General features: G+C 40.9%; 3 protein-coding genes across 4 annotated transcripts; all 3 read left to right on the top strand.

Moving 5' to 3' along the window:
* Nucleotides 1–1023: 1023 nt before the first annotated feature.
* Nucleotides 1024–9741, top strand: mthfd2l (methylenetetrahydrofolate dehydrogenase (NADP+ dependent) 2 like). 2 transcript variants are annotated; one of them, XM_058071761.1, is made up of 8 exons: nt 1024–1172; nt 3300–3484; nt 3647–3769; nt 3894–4046; nt 4691–4798; nt 8177–8269; nt 8732–8857; nt 9429–9741. In XM_058071761.1, the coding sequence occupies exons 1-8, from the start codon at nt 1030–1032 to the stop codon at nt 9542–9544; spliced, it is 1047 nt and encodes a 348-aa protein (XP_057927744.1). In that variant the 5' UTR covers nt 1024–1029; the 3' UTR covers nt 9545–9741. The 2 variants fall into 2 exon arrangements, with proteins under 2 accessions (XP_057927744.1, XP_057927743.1); XM_058071760.1 differs by lacking the exon at nt 1024–1172 and adding an exon at nt 1228–1304.
* Nucleotides 9742–11239: 1498 nt separating this feature from the next.
* epgn (epithelial mitogen homolog (mouse)) lies at nt 11240–13095 on the top strand. Its single transcript, XM_058071762.1, has 5 exons — nt 11240–11327; nt 11413–11523; nt 12314–12434; nt 12558–12728; nt 12790–13095. Exons 1-5 carry the CDS (start codon nt 11303–11305, stop codon nt 12842–12844), a joined length of 483 nt encoding a protein of 160 aa, XP_057927745.1. The 5' UTR covers nt 11240–11302; the 3' UTR covers nt 12845–13095.
* A 1172-nt stretch (nt 13096–14267) lies between these two features.
* LOC131128678 (proepiregulin-like) lies at nt 14268–19860 on the top strand. The gene is made up of 5 exons (XM_058071763.1): nt 14268–14494; nt 17521–17604; nt 18722–18851; nt 18933–19079; nt 19493–19860. The coding sequence occupies exons 1-5, from the start codon at nt 14455–14457 to the stop codon at nt 19557–19559; spliced, it is 468 nt and encodes a 155-aa protein (XP_057927746.1). The 5' UTR covers nt 14268–14454; the 3' UTR covers nt 19560–19860.
* Nucleotides 19861–20655: the final 795 nt, after the last annotated feature.

Below are 20655 nucleotides of genomic sequence, written 5' to 3'. Positions count from 1 at the left end.
GCCGCCAGCATCCTTTATGAAGTCTCCTGTCTAGGCAAGCTTGGTAGGGTGGGGTGTTTACCCATCTGTACAAAACAACCCCTTCAGACACACCTAATAAAGTGCCACATACTGTAAACAACTCAACCAAACCGTTTTAAAGCACATTTTATTGAGTATATTGTACACAGTTTTATTATTGCTCAACAATTTTCACGACATAAACATATGAAACATAGAAAACATGCTACATTCATATCTTACTGCTCTAAAACAACATACGCTCTTACAAGGCAATGCTCACAGTGCACTGGTCATTTTCTTTCAACCATTAGTGTAGTCCACACAGACAATTTAATTATGTTAACATCCACTTATTGTTCTCCTGGGTAATTACAGCCAACAGTAAATAAATGTCCTCTGGGCCATTTGAACTGATAGTGTTGGCATGCATTGTTGCTCCAGGGATACCTTGGCTAGCCCTCCTTGGTGACAACGTATTTGTCGCCATCTAGTGGCCAAAAAGTATGAAAGTCCAGTACTATTGTTTATCATTATTTACAGTAGTACAATAAATAACACCCATCAATCCATTTTCTATGCCGTCTGTCCGCGGGGGTATGCTGGAGCCTATCCCAGCTGATAGGCAAAACAAACAAAAAAAAAATAAAGCCAAACATATACATTTACATATATATACACCATTCCAAACAATCCAAAATGGCATTTTAATTAGGACGTTTTTTTGTCACGAAGAACAAATGTGTAGCTTTTTGTCTAACATCGCTGTTTTAGGCTAATTCAATTAAATCATGATTAAATGTAGGTTATTTCAGATTATTACATTGAATGAATATAGTTGACATTTCTTGACATTAATTGACATTTGCCATTTTAGAAATGTTCTTCTTGTTCTTATTCTTCGTTTCCAGTTTTATATTCCCAGAATTAGCCATTTCTTGTCTTATAGCATAGCTTGTTCAGCAGCTAACATTAGCTACACTGTCACTATGACAACGCTTACGCGCACACGCTCGCACGCACGCAAACATGGCGTCCTGTGTTTCACCGCTACGCTCCTCCTTCACGCTTTGTAGCAGGTTAGCGCACCCTCACTACTGCTGCCGGGCCAAATTGCGCATACACAGAAAATGCGACAGTCTCCGGAGACACGTACACCAGTCGGCGACAAGGTAAACGACTCACACGGTCAGCTGTAGTTGGCCTATTCGCACGAGTACCCGGGAGGCGGAGGGAGGTTGTACTGTAGTTGGGGGATGGACCAGTGAGGTGAATGACAGGCGGCTTCACCGTGGAGACTGCAGGTGCTGCTCACTTTGCTTGTGACTAAATCACATTTGACAACATAACAACATAACATAACATCACATAATAACATGTACACTGACCGGTTGACACGTTAAAGACCACGCTGACCGCATTCACTCAGTTGCATGGCTGCTTACACTGTCAGAAATGAATGACAGACCAATGATCAACCGCTGTATGCTGCGTCTCTACTTTTCCTGAGGTTGTGAGGTTAGCATTACCAAGTATCTCATTTGAGTGCATATTAAAAGTCATCACTCTAATGCTTTCCTGCAATGCTAAATGCTAAACGTTGTCTCTTTTTCTCAGTTCAAGCATTTTTTTGTGCCAAAATATTACATATCCAGAAGAAAATAGCACTTCCAAAGATGATGATGATGTCTCGTGGCCGATAGGGGGATTGCTATTAGGGAATGGCATGGTCATAATAACAAACTCCATCAACACCATCCGGGCAAAACTAAAATATAGCAATTTGTCATCGCCCATCTGTAATAGACCACAGGGGTCAATTTTGATGGTGGTAATTTTACTGGGCATTTTTTCCCCTGCCATTCTGAGCGCGAGTGTGACAAATTATTTGCTGGAAAGATTGTGATCCAACTGGGAAACTTCAAGCTATTTTCATTCAATGCATGTACATGCTAGCAAAAATACCGTAATTAACTCAAGCAGCAAATACCATAATGAACTAAACTTTGATATGCTTTCATGCCTTCAAAAGAGCCGCATGTGGCTCGAGAGTTGCAGGTTTGCCACCCCCGGTCTAGTAAATTTTGGTGGCATTCAAGTGAATTCCATCAGAGGAGTAAACCAAATTGTCCAATCCAACTCACGTATTGGATTTCATGGTAATCAGATACAGTGGTGGCGGGTACAAATACTTTCTGACACTCCAGCCTTGACACTCTCAAGGCTACATTTGCCGCTAAGCTCCACACACGCACCTTATGGTGGAAAACATTTTTTTTTTCAATTTACCATTACCCATCTGTCTAGTACAGGTTTTTGTGGACTGACTCCAAATGCATTAATATTCCTATTGTAACCGCCTCTAGTGCAACATTGACGCATATATGGTATACAGTAATCCCTTTTTTATCGTGGTTAGTTCATACCAGACCTTGATAAGTGAATTCACACAAAGTCGGATTCCTTACTTGTAAATTGAATATTTTCGTAGTTAGACCATAGAAAACCTGTTTTCTCCCGGTCAGCTACAAGAGTTATAATCATTGCTGGTGTGCCACAAGGTTTTGTACTGGGTCCACTAAATCTGGAATTAGATTTTACACTCTGGTTATATTAGCATGATAACATTTTCATGATTGGCTTATCTTAGCATGTGATGACATTTATACTATATTCATTCATTCATGTTCTACCGCTTACTCTCACTAGGGTCGTGGGGGGTGCTGGAGCTTATCCCAGCTGTCTTTGGGCAAAAGGCGGGGGACACCCTGGACTGGTCGCCAGCCAATCACAGGGCACATATAGACAAACAACCATTCACACTCACATTCATACCTATGGACAATTTGGAGTCGCCAATTAACCTAGCATGTTTTTGGAATGTGGGAGGAAACCGGAGTACCCGGAGAAAACCCACATATGCACGGGGAGAACATGCAAACTCCACACAGAGATGGCTGAGGATGGAATTAAACTCAGGTCTCCTAGCTGTGAGGCCTGTGCACCAACCACTCATCCAATCACAGGGCACATATAGACAAACAACCATTCACACTCTGTTCTATGGACAATTTGGAGTCGCCAATTAACCAAGCGTGTTTTTGGAATGTGGGAGGAAACTGGAGTACCCGGAAAAATCCTGCGCATGCACAGGGAGAACATGCAAACTCCACACAGAGATGGCCGAGGGTGGAATTGAACTTCTAGGGTCTCCTAGTTGCGCAAACCATTCCTCCGCCGTGCACCCCATTTATACTAGATCTACTTATTAGTTTTGAAATGTCTATTTTCATCCCCAGACATGCCGCTGTGGTGATTTCGGGGACGGCGTTGGCTCGTCAACTTCACAGAGAAATCCAACGTGACGTGGAAGAGCTTGTCGCTCAGGGTAACATGAGACCTCATCTAGGAGTGGTCTTCGTGGGGGACGATCCAGCCAGTCGGACCTACGTTAGGAACAAGACACGGGCTGCTAGCACTTTGGGTCAGATATACACACTTTTTATGACTTGTTCTGTGAATCTGTAGGCATGCGTGGACGTGATTGATGTTTGACACAAAGACAAACAGCAAAACTAATCCAACTAACACGTGCGTGACTACATCTCTTTTCTATCTTTTTGTGCAATGCTTATGCACGTCACAGGTATTTCCAGTGACACAGTGCTGCGACCTAGCTCCGTCTCCCAGGAGGAGCTGCTGGATCTAATTGACAAGATGAACCGTGACTGGCGTGTCAGCGGACTGTTGGTGCAGCTGCCACTTCCTGGTAAACACAAATGCAAATGTGTGCCGACATCACCCTGAAGATGAACATTTATCATTATTGCACCATGTTTGTTGCCTTACAGTACTTAACATTGGCTTGAAATTGCATCCATCTACTTTTATAGACCACATCAACGAAAGAGCAGTGTGTAATGCCATAGCTCCGGAGAAGGATGTGGACGGCTTCCATATTGTGAATATCGGCAAGCTGTGTCTTGACCAGAAATCCATGGTGCCTGCCACGCCTGCAGCTGTGTGGGAGATCATCAAAAGATCAGGTAAACCACCAAAACTAACATTTGCATTGCATTTCTGTTCTTTCATCACATGGGTGCAAATGAATGTAGCTCCCGTATTTGCATGAAAAAGTTCAGCTATCCACTTCCAATGACCCATAGAATAATACATAATAGTAAACAGCGGTAAACAGTATTATGTAATGTCCCCTAGGTACTTGTTTACTGTTGTCTTTCCACTTAAAGACCACTAGATGGTGCTTAATTGTAATTTTATGTATCCTGCAGTCATTACTATACAGTGCCATCCATTTCTAACATTTTTGTGTCGTGAAAGCTGTACATTATATTGATGGTATTTCTCAGTTTCTTAATTTTAATGAGTATACAATGATGGTTAATGATAAGGTTAATTTGGTATTCTGTAAAATGATGTATATGTGTAAATGTGATGAAATAAACCGTCAAGTTAGATATCAGGCTGCAGTCGTCGGATGCTTAACATAACCCATTTTCCACCACTCATTCCTTTTTCAACCTTGAGGAAGGAGAAACAATGCAGCAAAATTCATGTTAACAAATGTATTCATTCATTCCATCCGCATACAAGCTTTGAGTTATCTTTTTCCCCGAGGTGCCGAGCATAATTCTCTCCAACTATTTCCCCTTGAAAATGTCCCTTGCAGGTATCGAGACAGTGGGAAAGAATGTGTTGGTTGCTGGACGCTCCAAAAATGTTGGGATGCCTATCGCGATGTTACTGCACACCGATCGCAACCACGAACGATCTGGGGGTATGTGTTTGTCATGAATGTGCACGTTGTAGGCTTATACTGTAGCTTTTGTTTACACTCTCCGACAGAGAGGAAGCTCCCATAACATCAACCATCATCATTGGTGTTGTGGTGATCATTGTCAGCACAAGTGAGTCAGCATTATATGACGGTGTAACCTCCAAAATAAGGTCATTTTGAAAAACTATTCAGGAAAAACATGAATCTAACCCAGGGGTGGGCAAATATTTTGACTTGTGGGCCGCATTAAGTTAACAAAATTGTCCGGGGGGCCAGAACATATATTTAACACACAATCTTTTATGCTTATAATTTAGTATTTGTCTCATTTTATCTGTAAAAGTGTTACATACTATACTATCAGCCGTATGTTCGCATGTCCCTTTTTTCAGGAGCACTTTAAACATCAAACCACATCAAACTATGTCATTTAATTTTACTTTTTTTTTTTTGTTTTTTTTTTTCTAAATAAGACATCCGACTCGAAAGTCATGTTGCCAGATTGTATGTTAAAAGTTGAAATACTTAAAAAGGAACTGGCAGGCCGCATGTGGCCCCCGGGCCGTAGTTTGCCGACCCCTGATCTAATCTGTACATCTCACGAGACATCAGCGTACCGTTCAGCAACCGTGAAAGAGCACTCGAGAGGGTACATGATGATGCAACAGTGTAATTGACCACAATTAATCATACTCATTCATTTCATTCTTCATTGTTTGTTCATTTCACTTCCATGTTCCAGTACATGTTACATCATCGTAAACTTCCTATTGCGTGCAAGAAAGAAACACCAGGGTGTGTATTTGTGAGTGTGAGGGTCAAGGGGCGGGGACGGGGGGGATAAACGGATCAACTGACCTTATAAGGCTGTAGGAAGTAGGAAGAGGATTTGGAGAGGCATTCACTGGAATTTCCTTTTAAGTATGAAGCAACAGCAACATTAAGTCAAAGGCATGAGCAGCTTACAGACAGAAAGTGAGTGATATTGTCCAATAAATATCCTGCTTAGACAAGTGTACATTCCTGCTGCCAGGAATATCTTATTTTATCTTACTAATAAAACAAATCCGTATGGGATTAAGTAAAATATTCATGTGCATCCCTTGCCAGAGTGAACTTTCTCCACCTAAAATGCAAATAAAAAGACTCACCCCGACTGCCACAGCAAATCAATCTCCTCCATCCAACCCTGTCTACCTGGCAACTCGAAACACATCATCCTTCTACCAATATATTCACCATCTCTCCTCTGGACATGTCCCAACCATCTCTGTCTGGCCCTCTGACTTTATCTCCAAGGCCTCTAACATGTAATGTCACTCTGATGTACTCCTTCCTGATCCTATCCATCCTGGTCACTCCCAATGAGAACCTCAGCATCCTCATCTCTGCTACCTCCAGTTTTACTTCCTGTCTTTTCCTCAGTGGCAGTGTCTCTAGACCAAACAACATCGGTGGTCTCACCACAGTTTGTTACTTTCCGTACTATTGTATACAATAAACTCATCAGCAGTATTAATGCTAGCTGAGTAGTTTGTTACTTACGGCTATTGCAATGTTGTGCAATATACTTCTTAATAAATGACCGTGTGGTCGAGAGAGCTATGTTCTCCTTTCGACTTTCTCACACAAGCCGAATCATTATTATAGTTTAAATATGAAGTAGATATATATGAGTTTTCAAATTCCAGCCTTGTCACTTGCTTCCAATTTACGCCCTGTCGTATTGATGGTTTTGGTTGCGAAACGCCTGGGCCATAATTACAGCATTTATGGTAAAAATGTTAAAATGCTACTTAAAACATTATTATTAAATTGTTTTTAATCAGGACATTGTCACCCTGGAACAGATTATTAGTATTTTTATCATTTTCTATTGAATATTACATCAAAGTCAGAGCAAATCAGAGGTTAAACAGCGGGCCAAAATTACTTTAGTGGCATCAGGACACACACACACACACGCAGGTATGTAATATGGTAGCAGTGATGTGCTCTGACTTGCCCTTCCTTCCTCTACATTCTTACTCCATTCAAATGTTCCTTGTGGTCTATCGTTCGCTGAACACCTGAACTCTAGAGGGGTAACAACATCTCAGCTGTGACCGATGGAAGCATACATACCAGGAGGCGGGAAAAAACAACACACAGCTATCATTACCATTGTGTAATTGTGTAAACATTTCTTTATCCGTGTGTACTTAAGAAGGGATCAGTGTTTTAAGAAGGATTCGGTCCATAATGACAACACTGACAATATTGTGTCTTATGTGTAACTAAGCCCCCCCGACTTTCACTGCCGCTGCTGACTGAAGACAGCAATAGGAATGCGTGTCTGTCAGTCAAACCCTTTGACATCTCATTATTGATAGGTTATTGTTTACATTAATCCGGTTGAGTCTCCTCTCTCACCTGAAAATACCTGTTTAGTTTCATATGTCGATTTAACTGCTAAGTCTTGACTTCTTCCCATTCCCTTTCGAACATGTGTACATTTATATATATATGCATAGGTATTTTTATTTGTGTTGATTTATGTTTGGTTTGTTGTGCTTTACATGGTGTTCGGAATAACTGCTGATAACAATGTGTGTTATGTTATGTAACACAGTTGAAAACCTAATCAAACCTAATGAGTTCATTTTACCGCATGTTAGCGGTTGTAAGCCCACTGTATACGACAACCACTTAAATGAATACCGGTCTGACAGTGTCAATCAAAAATGAGAATTATATTTCTTAAGGCATTACATTAGCGCAGGTGCACCTAATGTTGTTTTTTAGTGACGGGAATCTCCGTACGTGGGTGTCGAATTGAGGATATTGGAAGACTAAATAACCAAACCAGTATATAAAAAGCAGAGTATTTATTTCTGATACAAACAATATCTAATACAGATGTCCGGGCTTAATTGCATTCCCTGTATGCCAACAGTAAGTTGGGTCTTAGTACAGCGCAGCTGGAAAAAGCATCCTTTCTTTCCCTGCCCGGCTTTTTATACATTTCAAGATTGTGCAAGACGTAGACCAATCAGCACGCGCCGTCGCCCTGGTTTCAGCATCACCGGCCCATCTCTGTCTTTCTTGTCAGCAAGGACGGCGCCAGGACGTTCTGGAACGTTCTGCGATTTCTTATGCTGTCAACAAGCCATATCATACATACCAGATATCCCCTGCCTTGGTCATCACCCTAGTTCTCTTTTCTGTGTGTGTGTGTGATGACAAGGGTCACACTAAGCTTGTCTAAGCTATAAGCTCCATCGCGTACTAAAAAACATCTTCATAAACAATGTGCTTAATTTTAACTTTATTGTTAGCTAGCCAAAATATGAGCAAATACCTTCATTAGTAATTCAGCATGTGTTTTTTCTGTCAAAGGTGATGCCACAGTGACCATCACTCACAGATGTACGCCGAGGGAGCGACTGAAGGAGCTAACCAGCCTGGCAGACATCATTGTCGCTGCTGCAGGTACTGTAATTATAGTTGATTATTTGTCTGTTATGGTAAGCTAAGCTAAGATGCATGCTGTTTTTTTTTCAATATATACTGGTATATATGTAAAGTACAGCTGTATAGAATTACTATCCACTAAAATGACTCCAAACCTAGCCTTGGTCTAGGTCCTTGTTACTAATAAGACTTAAGTCAGCCAGTGTATCAGAAACACCAAACAAGAGAATGAGTTGCAAATAAGGGAATAATCTACAAAATATATCAACCAGTATAACATTTATTGGCCACGGGCATTACTACAACACAGTGGAGAGAAAGTTAGCCTTAGCCAGGTTTAGTCGAAAGAAAACAAAGATAAGCTCATGTATCATCATCTTCCTTCGAAGTGGAGATGTTGGCAATAACGTCAAATGTTTCTTCGGAGGGAAAACAAATTCCCACATGGTACAATTCCTTATCACCCCTCCTTGTGTTCAGGTGTTCCCGGGCTGATCACGGCAGACATGGTGAAAGAAAGTGCAGCAGTCATTGATGTGGGCATCAACCGCATCATGGACCCTAAAACGGGGAAACTGAGGCTCATTGGGGACGTGGACTTTGAGGGTAAATGACACTCCGGTTCAGGAATAAGAACTGTGAATTAGCACAACGGACAGCAATAAAAGCAAAATGCAAATCTTTTTGGTCGTAGAGTCTAAAGACTCTTCTTTTTTTCCTTATTTTAGCTTCGAACGTTGGTTCTGCATTATATACAGTATTTAATCATAGTTAATCTTCACAAAAACAGGGTAATACAATAAAAATAAGAAGAAAACTGGATCTTGTCCCCGGGACTTCTAGGATGAGAGCCCTGGTTTAGTCTTTTGTCTATAACGGAGTACAATGTAAGTCAAGTTTTAGTATAAGCCGATTTGGGGTGTATAAAATACAAAAATAAAACGTTTATATAGAAAAATGAAAATGATCATAAAAAAAATAGACAACCATGGTTTACTATTATTCCTGTGATTGTCTTGCACACTGGAAAGAGCGTTGCAAAGGAGGGAAAAATGTGAAGGGTGTGCTCACGTTTACCAGAGTAACATGTATTTATCTGTAGGTCGATTTTATCAGTGTGTTTATTCCTTAGCACCTATGGCAGGTAACTGAACCGATTGTCTTGTTTGTGACACAGGTGTGAAAGAGAAAGCTAGTTTCATCACACCCGTTCCGGGAGGCGTGGGTCCGATGACTGTGGCCATGTTGATGAAGAACACTGTGACCGCTGCCAGAAACGCACTGATGCATTAACACGGACCGAAAAAAAAGCCGCCTCATGTCACTTGAATGATACGACACACAAAGACGCACACATTTCACTACAAGACTCCATACCTGCTGGGACGTTTACTTGACACGTTTATACTGTATAATACCATGGTTGTTTTTATTTGCTGGTATTTATTTCTGAGATTCATATTTTTTCTACTTCAATTCCTGGTTGAACATTTCACTGGAAACCAAAAATGAAATAAAACCACGTCTAATCCGAGTTTCCCATCTCTGTGTGGAGTTTACATTCCAAAAACATGCTAGGTTAATTGTGCTTGTGTGTTAATGTTTTTTGTGCTTAAGTCATTTTTAAAAATATAATTTATACAGTAAACCTCGGATATATCGGATTCAATTGTTCCCACTGCTTTTGTCCGATATAAGCGAAATCCGTTATATGCGTATACCGGAAAATGTCCGTTTTACGCATATATCGGATTTATATCCAGTATATGCGTAAATCGGATTTTATCCGTTATAAAAAGGCACTTCCTTGACTATGTTTCCAATGTACCTGGACTGGGCAATGAAAAGAGACGTAAGGTAATGAGAATTTAACTTTATTGGACTCTGAGCATAACAAATTGTTAATTAAGCTAGGCCTTGTTACGCCCGTCAGGCCTACGTTATTTCCAATAGTGAGGTTAAGATCTCATTCACTGCTGTGCTAGTATTATTGACGTCACTCACTTTTATATTTGTCCTAAATCTGGAGCCAGGAGAAAGACAATAGCCATCAACAAGATTAGCATAACGATGCGGCCATCCGATATATGCGAGGGAAATTTTATGGAAATGCATTGGAACGGGACTGGAGATTTTGTCCGAAATAGGCGAAATCCGTTATAAAAAATACAATATATGCAATGAATTTTTATTGGAAATGCATTACAGAAAAATCGGTTCTTTTTTATCTGTCCGTTGTGAGCGAATTTCTGATATATCCGAGTCCGATATATCCGAGGTTTACTGTAGTTTTCGCAGAGTAACGTTTAGTTTAGAGTAATATGGACCGGCCCATATTGGCTTTTTTGCTGAAAACCGATGTGCTGATATTGTCTGATTATTATTATTACTATGACTATTATGAAGGCTGCAAGGCGGACGAGTGGTTAGCGCGCAGGCCTCACAGCTAGGGGAGCCCAGTTCAATTCCATCCTCTGCCATCTCTGTGTGGAGTTTGCATGTTCTCCCCGTGCATGCATGGGTTTTCTCCGGGTACTCCGGTTTCCTCCCACATTCCAAAATCATGCTAGGTTAATTGGCGACTCCAAATTGTCCATAGGTATGAATGTGAGTGTGAATGGTTGTTTGTCTATATGTGCCCTGTGATTGGCTGGAGACCAGTCCAGGGTGTACCCCGCCTCTCGCCCGAAGACAGCTGGGATACGCTCCAGCACCCTTGTGACCCACATGAGGATAACAGTAGAAAATGAATGAATAATCCGAGTTTCAAGGTCTTTGATTTTCAGGCAGTCACGTTTAACAATGAGCCTCCGGCTGATTACACCCACCCACAACAGCGCCACTACCACTCTCATCACCTATCATCAGCCCATCAGGACCTGTCTGAGCAAGCACTAAGTACGTGATGCTTTTTTTTTTTTTTGCTCTTGGTTTCTGTGGAAGCCTCTGTGTCATTGATTGGTCGATAACGAATTCCCTGCGGTTGGGAGAGTGCTCTATATAAAGTTCTGAGGATCTCAGTAGCACCTTATTGAAGCAACGATTGACAAAATGATCATGCAGAATCTCCACATGGGTAAGTCATTCATTCGATTTGGTCGCAAAATACACATTCTTGCTTTATTGGGTTGGTGTGAAGTGAATAACTGGGTCTTTTCCAGGCATCCTCTCAGCCATTCTTCTTCTAATGGCGGCATCGAGACTATCGGCACAAGAACCAACCACAGATCCCACTCTGAGCAACTCATCACTGACCACTCAGCTTGAAAACAGTAACTATTGATTACATTCGCTTTTACTTTAAGAAGTACAACAAAATAATTGTCTATGATTTAGAATTATTTTATCGCCATGCATCATACAATATTGGGTTTTTATTTACCGTATGCTAGTGTTTCTCAAATATTGAGGCAGGAAGGGGGCATGAGTATCTTGGAAACAGATGTTTTCTTATTCATCTATTTTGATAGTCATGCAATTCAATTTGTGGCGGATGAGTGGTTAGCGCACAGGCCTCACAGCTCGGAGACCCGAGTTCAAATACACCCTCGGCTATCTCTGTGTGGAGTTAGCATGTTCTCCCTGTGTTTTCTCCAGCTTTTCCTCCCACATTCCAAATACATGCTAGGTTAATTGGCGACTCCAAATTGTCCATAGGTATGAATGTGAGTGTGAATGGTTGTTTGTCTATATGTGCCCTGTGATTGGCTGGCGACCAGTCCAGGGTGTACCCCGCCTCTCGCCCGAAGACAGCTGGGATAGGCTCCAGCACAATGAATGAATGAATAACCTTGTGGCACTGAGGGATCGGAGCATGACAGAAAGTAATCACCATAGCAATAGCATGGTTATGTTTGTGAAGGGAGTTTTTGTTGCACAGCAGCTTGAGAAAAATAAAGAAAAACTTTCAAGCCTGCTAAGCCAACTTGAGTTATGTTCATTCACAAAATATGCTCCAGAAACAGTAGGGGAGGCCCCAAAAGTATTCTTTAAAGATTAGTTTTCCTGTTTTATGGGAGTAGATGCTTTTATAGTTGGCTGAGAATGTTGGCTTTTGTGCAGGCAACATGGAGGACCCTCGGCTCCTGGGTTCACACAGGCCATGTGGAAGTACAGACCAGCACTACTGTCTCAATGGCGGCACATGCATCTACCCCCAAGACAACACAAAAGCATTTTGCATGTAAGATATAAAAGACACGCATGTATGAACACGTTACTGCTTTCATGTCCACATGCTGGTTCGTGCCCCCCCACCCCCACCCTGGAATGCTCTCACACTGATCGTTGTCTCTTTGCTCCTTAGCTGCCCAGCCGGCTTCAGCGGGAATCGCTGCCAATTTGACCGTGAGCTGGAATCCTTGCTTTCTTGTTATGGCTATCGCCTTTCTACGGAGCATTTGATCGCCATCAGCTGTGCGGCGGCCATACTTGTTTTCAGCCTGGCCTTTCTCATCTATTGTATTGTCCGAAAGAGGTGAGTCAGATCAGGGTTACATTATTGATTCTCAGATGGCTCATCGTTATTTTATTTCCAGGTGTATGACGTCAACAAAACTAGTCGAATCCAGTCCATCTGAGATAACGGTGTGACATCTTCCCCTGACAATGTCTTCTACCATCGTTATCGTTTTTTACGTCGCCCCTTCCACTATTTTACAGTACAGCAGGAAGAAAAGCTGTTTTGCACCTTAAATGTTTTCTACCAAGCACACAGCAATCAACGGAAAAACAATGATGCTTCAAACAACACAATGTGATTATTTATTATTTTGTATAATCTAACTTATTTTGTGCTTTTTGTATTTATTATGGTTAAAATAATAAATTAAACGTTTAATCTCCTTTGTGTCCTTTTCTTCCAGTAGAAAAACAAAACAAAATAAATTATAGCTTATAATACACTTATCCTCACGAGGGTCGCGGGGGTGCTGGAGCCTGGACTGGTCACCGGCCAATCACAGGGCACATATAGACAAACAACCATTCACACTCACATTCATACCTATGGACAATTTGGAGTCACCAATTAACCTAGCATGTTTTTGGAATGTGGGAGGAAACCAGAGTACCCGGAGAAAACCCACGGGTGGGATTGAACTCGGGTCTACTAGCTGTGAGGCCTGCGGGTGTTGATTTTGTCACTCTTAAATATTTAAGATCATCAAAAAATTACAAATATTAGTCAATGACAACACAACTGAACATAAAATATTATTTTGAAATGATTGAGAGCTATCAGTCTGGAAAAGATCATAAAGCTATTTTTAAAGCTTTGGGACTCCGGCGAACCACAGCGAGAGCCATTATCCACAAACATAAAACAGTGGAACTTCGCAGGAGTGGCCGGCTGACCAAAATTAGCCCAAGAGCACAGCGACGACTCATCCAAGAGGTCACAAAAGACCCCACAACAACATCCAAAGACCTGCAGGCCTCACTTGCCTCAGTTAAGATCAGTGTTCATGACTCCAACATAAGAAAGACATCGGACAAAAATGGTCTGCATGACTTTTTGCAGGTTATTGCAAACACTTGATTGCAGTTGTTGCTGCTAGGGGTGGCACGAACAGTTATTAGGGGACAATGGCTTTTTCACTGTTTGGACTTTTTTCTCTTTTAATAATAAAACTTTCATTAAAAACTGCATGTATTTGATCATTTTTGGTGACAACCACAGCTGTATTGTTCATTTACCATATTCCTGACAGTGAAAATAAACATTATTGTCTTTGAAAAGACACAATTTTTCATACAACTCGTGTATTGGAGCTGTTCAAGTGTACCTAATGAAGTGGCCGGTGGGTGTTTAAAAGTCCACGGTAGGGTGTCATTGAAAAAAACCATAATAAGAGAGTCCTGGAGGCTGGTGGGTGGCGGGTGGACTTCCGCCAGGATGTTTAAAGCCATCCATCATGACAGAAAAAAAACGAATGATGATGATAGTAATCATAAAAATGATGTGATTGCGCTGCGCAGCACAGTCCCATCATTACAACCACAGGAACAATAGCGCGATTGTTCCTGCGATGAGATGATGCCTTCAGGGCCCGTCTTTCGGCTGGGAGCACATCTTGACTTAACGGTGACCACGCCCACACCGCCCAGATACTCTCACCTCACTGTTAGATAGTTCCTCCGCAAGACAAGACACGACACTTACTTTTACGCTTTTTAGCAAGAGCTTCACGTCATCGTCCCAAATGGCAAACGGAAAAGTGTCCGCTCTTCTCTCACTTGTTGGTAAGTTGTGTTTAAAATGCCTGCACAACTTGTTCGTCGGCTGTTGTTTGAATCAAAACCAACGTGCGTTGCTAATCTGCTGATGCCTTCCTGTTTGGTATGCTAGTAACTCAAACCATTTGCATTGAAATTTACCGTACTTGACTTTGAGTCTTGAATGCAGCACAAACGTCAAACTTGTACAATCAAAGTTGCTTAGCAAAACCGCAAATGGATTATTCAAAGTCGTGTATAATTTACAGTTACATTTAAAAATGATTATTATTTTGTTATTTTATTCACACCAAAATTAGGAATTAGTCTGGATATTTCCATTCAAAGTGAGATAAAAACGTTCGTAATACGACCTGTAAAACAAATAATTTTTTACAAGAACAGGCATTCAAAGATGGGAAAAAATTGTTTGTAAATGTTCGACACATTTTCTGGCTAATTATTGGAAAAAAGGCAGAATTAACTCATCGTGAAACCTCTTAACTTAACTCAATATACATTTAAAAAAAGGTCTGTTTCAACAACCACAATAATAAACACCTCTTTCCTTTTCAACCTATAATCATAACAAGTGCATAAATAAAGATTAAAAAGATGAAAACACATCACTGTTGGTTATTTATTGGTTGTATACCTTGCCAAGTATTTGCAAAAGCACTAAAAAGCACGGACTATTTCTGTGTCTGATTTGGTATTGGAATATGGATATGGATAGTTTTTCATTATATGTCGATTATATGAATTTTCAATCATTATTAAATGTATTTTTCCATTGATGGGTCATTATAACCTCTGGTATTGGTGAGTGCAAAATTGGTGATTTGCTGATATTGCCAAATGTCTTGCCTGCGTGAGTCTTTGTCAAACAAGTCAAAACATGAAACGGCAAAATGAAATGTGGAGCAGCAGTAAAGAGAGAAGGTCTTACATAAGACTTGAACGGTCCACACGGATGTAGGGCAATATTTTGTCACATTGACGTCAAATGTGTCTTTCTGGTCGTCATCATTTGACCTGTTGCAAGCCAGCTAGCAGTCAGGCATGCTTGAAAGAGGAAGACCCACTTGCAATGCAACCAATTCATCGCTAGAGGACGCTAAAACCCACATGATGTTGTTCCTGTATTGACTTCACAATTAAGAACGGTCTGGTATCCGTTGTAGTGACAGTAGTAGTCGTTTTAGAACGGGTAGTAAGGTAGTAGTAGTCAGTAGTCGTACGTAGAGTGGTTGAAGTAATATTAATAGGTATTTTGAGTAATAGTTGTAATTGTAGTTTTTGTAGCACAAAATTTTGAAGTAATAGTCCGAGTAGTATATGAAGTAACAGTAGTAGCAATAGTTGTAGTGATACTTGTTTCTCATTAGTTATTCATTAGTTCCTCAGTAACTACTCTAAATTTAGATGCCTTAGTCGTTAGTTCCTCATTATGTCTTGAGTGAGAACTTATTAGTCCTCATTATTTCCTCAATAATTACCCTATTTATGTGTACGTTGGTTGCAGTCATAGTAGTAGTAGTAATAATAACTCTAGTTCAAATATTAATGGTACTTGTAGCAATAGGAGTTTGAAGTTGTAATACTAGGTAATTGTAGTAGAATGAGTAGTACCTGTAATAGTAGTAGTAGTAATCGTAACTAGTGAAGGTATAGTTGTAAGTACTGTTTTAGTAATAGTAGTGTTAGTCATAGAAGTTTGTTGTTCCAAGTACTTGTTGTAGCATGAGTGGTAGTAGTAGTAGTAGATTCATCTGCATAACATCTACATAGCAGTCCTGGTATACATAATTATAGTAATTGGAATACTTGTTGCTTTTGTAGTTGTTTTACTAAGTGGTTGTAGTTGTAGCAATTATAAGCAGTTGAAGTTAAAGTAATACTAGCAGTTGTAGTAGTAGTGTTAGTACGAGTTCATGCACTGGTAATAGTATCTACTTGTGATGTAATAATAATAATCATAGATAGGTGCTTCTACTTGTAGTACTAGGTAATTGAAGTACTAATGGTAACTAGTAGTAGCTGAAGTGGTAGTACTAATAATAGTTATTGTAGTCAAAGCTGAAGTTGTAGCAGAAGATGTCATAATATTAGTATTTGTTGCAGTTATTGAAGCAGTAGTTGTAGTACAAGTTTTGGTGGTTGTCATAGTTGTAATAGTGGTATTGGTGTTGATAGTAGTAGTTGTTGTCATGCAGGTATTAGTATAAACGTTAATGTTGATGATATGTGGTGTAGTTTTGACGTAAGCGCTCATAATGGATGTTGTAAAACACGTTTTTATAGCAGCCTATGGTGCAAAAAGCCATCCAGGTACAAAGTATTGCTATCAACTGTAGAGAACGGGGCTGCACGGCGGTCAAGTGGTTAGTGCGCAGACCTCACAGAGTTTGCATTTGCATGTTCTCCCCGTGCATGCATGGGTTTTCTCCGGGTACTCCGGTTTCCTCCCACATTCCAAAAACATGCTAGGTTAATTGGCGACTCCAAATTGTCCATAGGTATGAATGTGAGTGTGAATGGTTGTTTGTCTATATGTGCCCTGTGATTGGCTGGCGACCAGTCCAGGGTGTATCTTTCGCCTGAAGACAGCCGGGATAGGCTCCAGCACCCCCTCGTGAGGTAGAAAATGAATGAATGAATGGATAGAACGGAGACCACGTCAGAGGAGAATGACTCATTTGATAATGATATATGAGATAATTATAATTAGATATTTCAGAAAAAAGACAACATTTCTTCAAGCATGAGAAACACCCAACAACCAGTCAGTATTTTGCCATGGAAAACAACCATGATGAATGAAATACAAACACATCTCGTTTGGAATTGGTGACTTTTTATCCTGCGTGCAGGAACACGACCAGTACAGACATGCAAATACAGTGCTTTATTTTCTCCCTTGATTCCGTTTAATGTACTCTCATTATGTTAGCGTGTCAGACTGAACACGCCGATATCATTGTCACCAACATGGGGTCTGTTAGCTTCAGTAAAGCAGTTTTTTTTTACAATGACTATTTTCTGTCTAACAGGCGTCATGCTGCTGTGGCCTTTTGCCCTGACGAAGAGCATTTCATCCAAACTCCAAACAGCAAACGGTGCCTTCATGTCTGCAGGTATTCTCCCTCATTCACCAATGCACCATGTCATGTTTTTTGTGATTAAGTCATTTTTAAAAATATAATTTATAGTTTTCGCAGAGTAACGTTTTATTTTATCTTTATATAGGATGGATGAATTAGGGCCGGCCCATATTGGCTTTTTTACTGAAAACCGATGTGCTGATATTGTCCGATTCTCAATTTCTGATACCGCAGTACAATGCAGTGTAATGCAGTGTAATGCATACATTACAATACTATATGAAGTATTACTATAATTGTAGGCAAACATTTTTTTTGCCACAGAAACCATAACTTTTAATGTAATTTTTTAAATTTGACATTATTACTATGACTATTATGAAGGCTGCAAGGTGGACGAGTGGTTAGCGCACAGGCCTCACAGCTAGGAGACCCCAGTTCAATTCCATCCTCTGCCATCTCTGTGTGGAGTTTGCATGTTCTCCCCGTGCATGCGTGGGTTTTCTCCGGGGACTCCGGTTTCCTCCCACATTCCAAAAACATGCTAGGTTAATTGGCGACTCCAAATTGTCCATAGGTATGAATGTGAGTGTGAATGGTTGTTTGTCTATATGTGCCCTGTGATTTGTTGGCGACCAGTCCAGGGTGTACCCCGCCTCTTGCCCGCAGATACCTGGGATAGGCTGCAGCACCCCCGCGACCCTCGTGAGGATAAGCGGTAGAAAATGAATGAGTGTTTATAATTAGTTATATTGTTATAATGATGGGCTGCACGGCGGATGAGTCGTAAGCAAACAGGCCTCACAGCTAGGAGACCCGAGTTCAAGTCCAACCTCGGCCATTTCTCTGTGTGTTCTCCCCATGCATGCGTGGGTTTTCTCCGGGGACTCCGGTTTCCTCCCACATTCCAAAAACATGCTAGGTTAATTGGCGACTCCAAATTGTCCATAGATATGAATGTGAGTGTGAATGGTTGTTTGTCTATATGTGCCCTGTGATTTGTTGGCGACCAGTCCAGGGTGTACTCGCTTCTCACCCAAAGACAGCTGGGATAGGCCCCAGCACCCCCGCGACCCTCGTGAGGATAAGCGCGGTAGAAAATGAATGAATGAATGAACACTGTAATGACATGTTGTTGTTGCCTCTTCAGAGCAGGAACAACAGCGCCCTCATGTGGTGGTGAGACGCTCAACACAGAACTGTGACTCCTCTTTCGACCATTACTGCATGAACGGTGGTCAGTGCATGCTTCTGGTGGAAGTCAATGAGCATCACTGCAAGTGAGTGTGTGGATATTGTACTGTACACAGTTATGTGTGTGTGTTACATTGTGTGACGGCTGTCTCTCTCCCATGACACAGGTGTCACAGTGGTTTCTATGGTCCCCGCTGCAGCAACCTGGAGCTGGTCTTTAAGCCAATGGGAGAAAAGCAGATTGTTTTCACCATTTTCTGTGTGACTATGCTGCTTGTTGCCCTGGCTGGAGCTCTGTACTTGTGCTGCAAGTGGTAAATATCATACTGCTACCATTATTCTTTCTTTTTCAGACTATAACATATATAATACTGCAACTGTGTTGTACTTTAATGGAGACTACAACGTCAGTCATCATAGCCTTGAGCAACCCTGTGTATTTTCTGGGATACTGAAGATGCTTCTGGTTATGGCTGAATTAATTTGAACATGCATACAATGTGGGAAGGAAAAAAATGGCTATTTTGATCTTTGACTCCTCGTTATTGGGTATGAATGAATGTATTTTTAATAATTTTTTTTCTCCGAATGATTAATTGCCCTACGACAGCCGGGGATAGGCTCCATCATACCCCTGCATGTCCTCTGATGCCCTCAAAGCAATTTTTATGCTGAGAATTATAAGGGCCATTTGAATAAACAATGTGCATGTGTTTTGTTTTTCCAGGTATAAGAAGAATAAATGCAATCCCAGGCAGAAGCGGCAAGGCTACAAAGGCGTGCAGACAATGTAGTGAGACACCACGCTGGAAAAATGACAACGACAAACAAGAACCCTTTTATTGCTGTATTTTTTTTTCATTATTATTATTATTTAAACCTGGCACTTTAATATTTCTTGAGGTTTAGCTCGTATTTATTGATAATTGTCTGCATTTTCTAAGCAGGATGACTTTTAACTCAAAAGCCATGATTGTCATTGTCATTTTGTTTAGTCAGCGAGGAGTTGGATAATTTATTGTAAAGGATTGCCTCTGTGTATACACTGGAAGTTCTGCTATTGCCACAAAGAAATAAAAGCAGTTTGTTGTTGAACTCCTGCACTGATTTCTGTTTTATTTTAAATAGGTCTCTCAATGGCTAATTCAATGTGTCTTCATTTGTGCTCAAATAATAATAAAAGGGACAATTTTGTCACAATATAATATATATATAATGAAAAATATGTTTTATTTGTCAGCACAAGTAAAATAACTTAATGCATTCATTCATTTTCTACCGCTTATCCTCACGAGGGTCGCGGGGGTGCTGGAGCCTATCCCAGCTGTCTTCGGGCGAGAGGCGGGGTACACCCTGGACTGGTCGCCAGCCAATCACAGGGCACATATAGACAAACAACCATTCACACTCACATTCATACCTATGGACAATTTGGAGTCGCCAATTAATCTAGCATGTTTTTGGAATGTGGGAGGAAACCCATGCATGCACGGGGAGAACATGCAAACTCCACACAGAGATGGCAGAGGGTGGAATTGAACCCTGGTCTCCTAGATGTGAGGTCTGCGCGCTAACCAGTAGACCGCCATGCCGCCTGTAAAATAACTTTGACAATGGAAATTTACTTAATACTTTTCAAAATGTGTGTTCCTTAAATGCCCCATTATTGTATATTGCACAACACAGCAGCAACAGAACCAATGTTGTACTAGTGGTAAGGGGCAAACTGCTGAGTTCACTGACCAGCACACTGATGAGTACAATGTAAACAACAGTGCGGCAATAATAACACGATTTTCACACCAACAGCTGAGTAGTGCAACCAACATTTTAAAGCGCATGCAGAGATAGATAAAGCTACTGATACTTCACATCCAGCTACTAATGAAA

The sequence above is a fragment of the Doryrhamphus excisus genome, chromosome 4 (genome assembly GCF_030265055.1).
Source record: "Doryrhamphus excisus isolate RoL2022-K1 chromosome 4, RoL_Dexc_1.0, whole genome shotgun sequence".
NCBI lineage: Eukaryota > Metazoa > Chordata > Actinopteri > Syngnathiformes > Syngnathidae > Doryrhamphus > Doryrhamphus excisus.
This window is presented reverse-complemented; position numbering and strand designations above follow the sequence as displayed.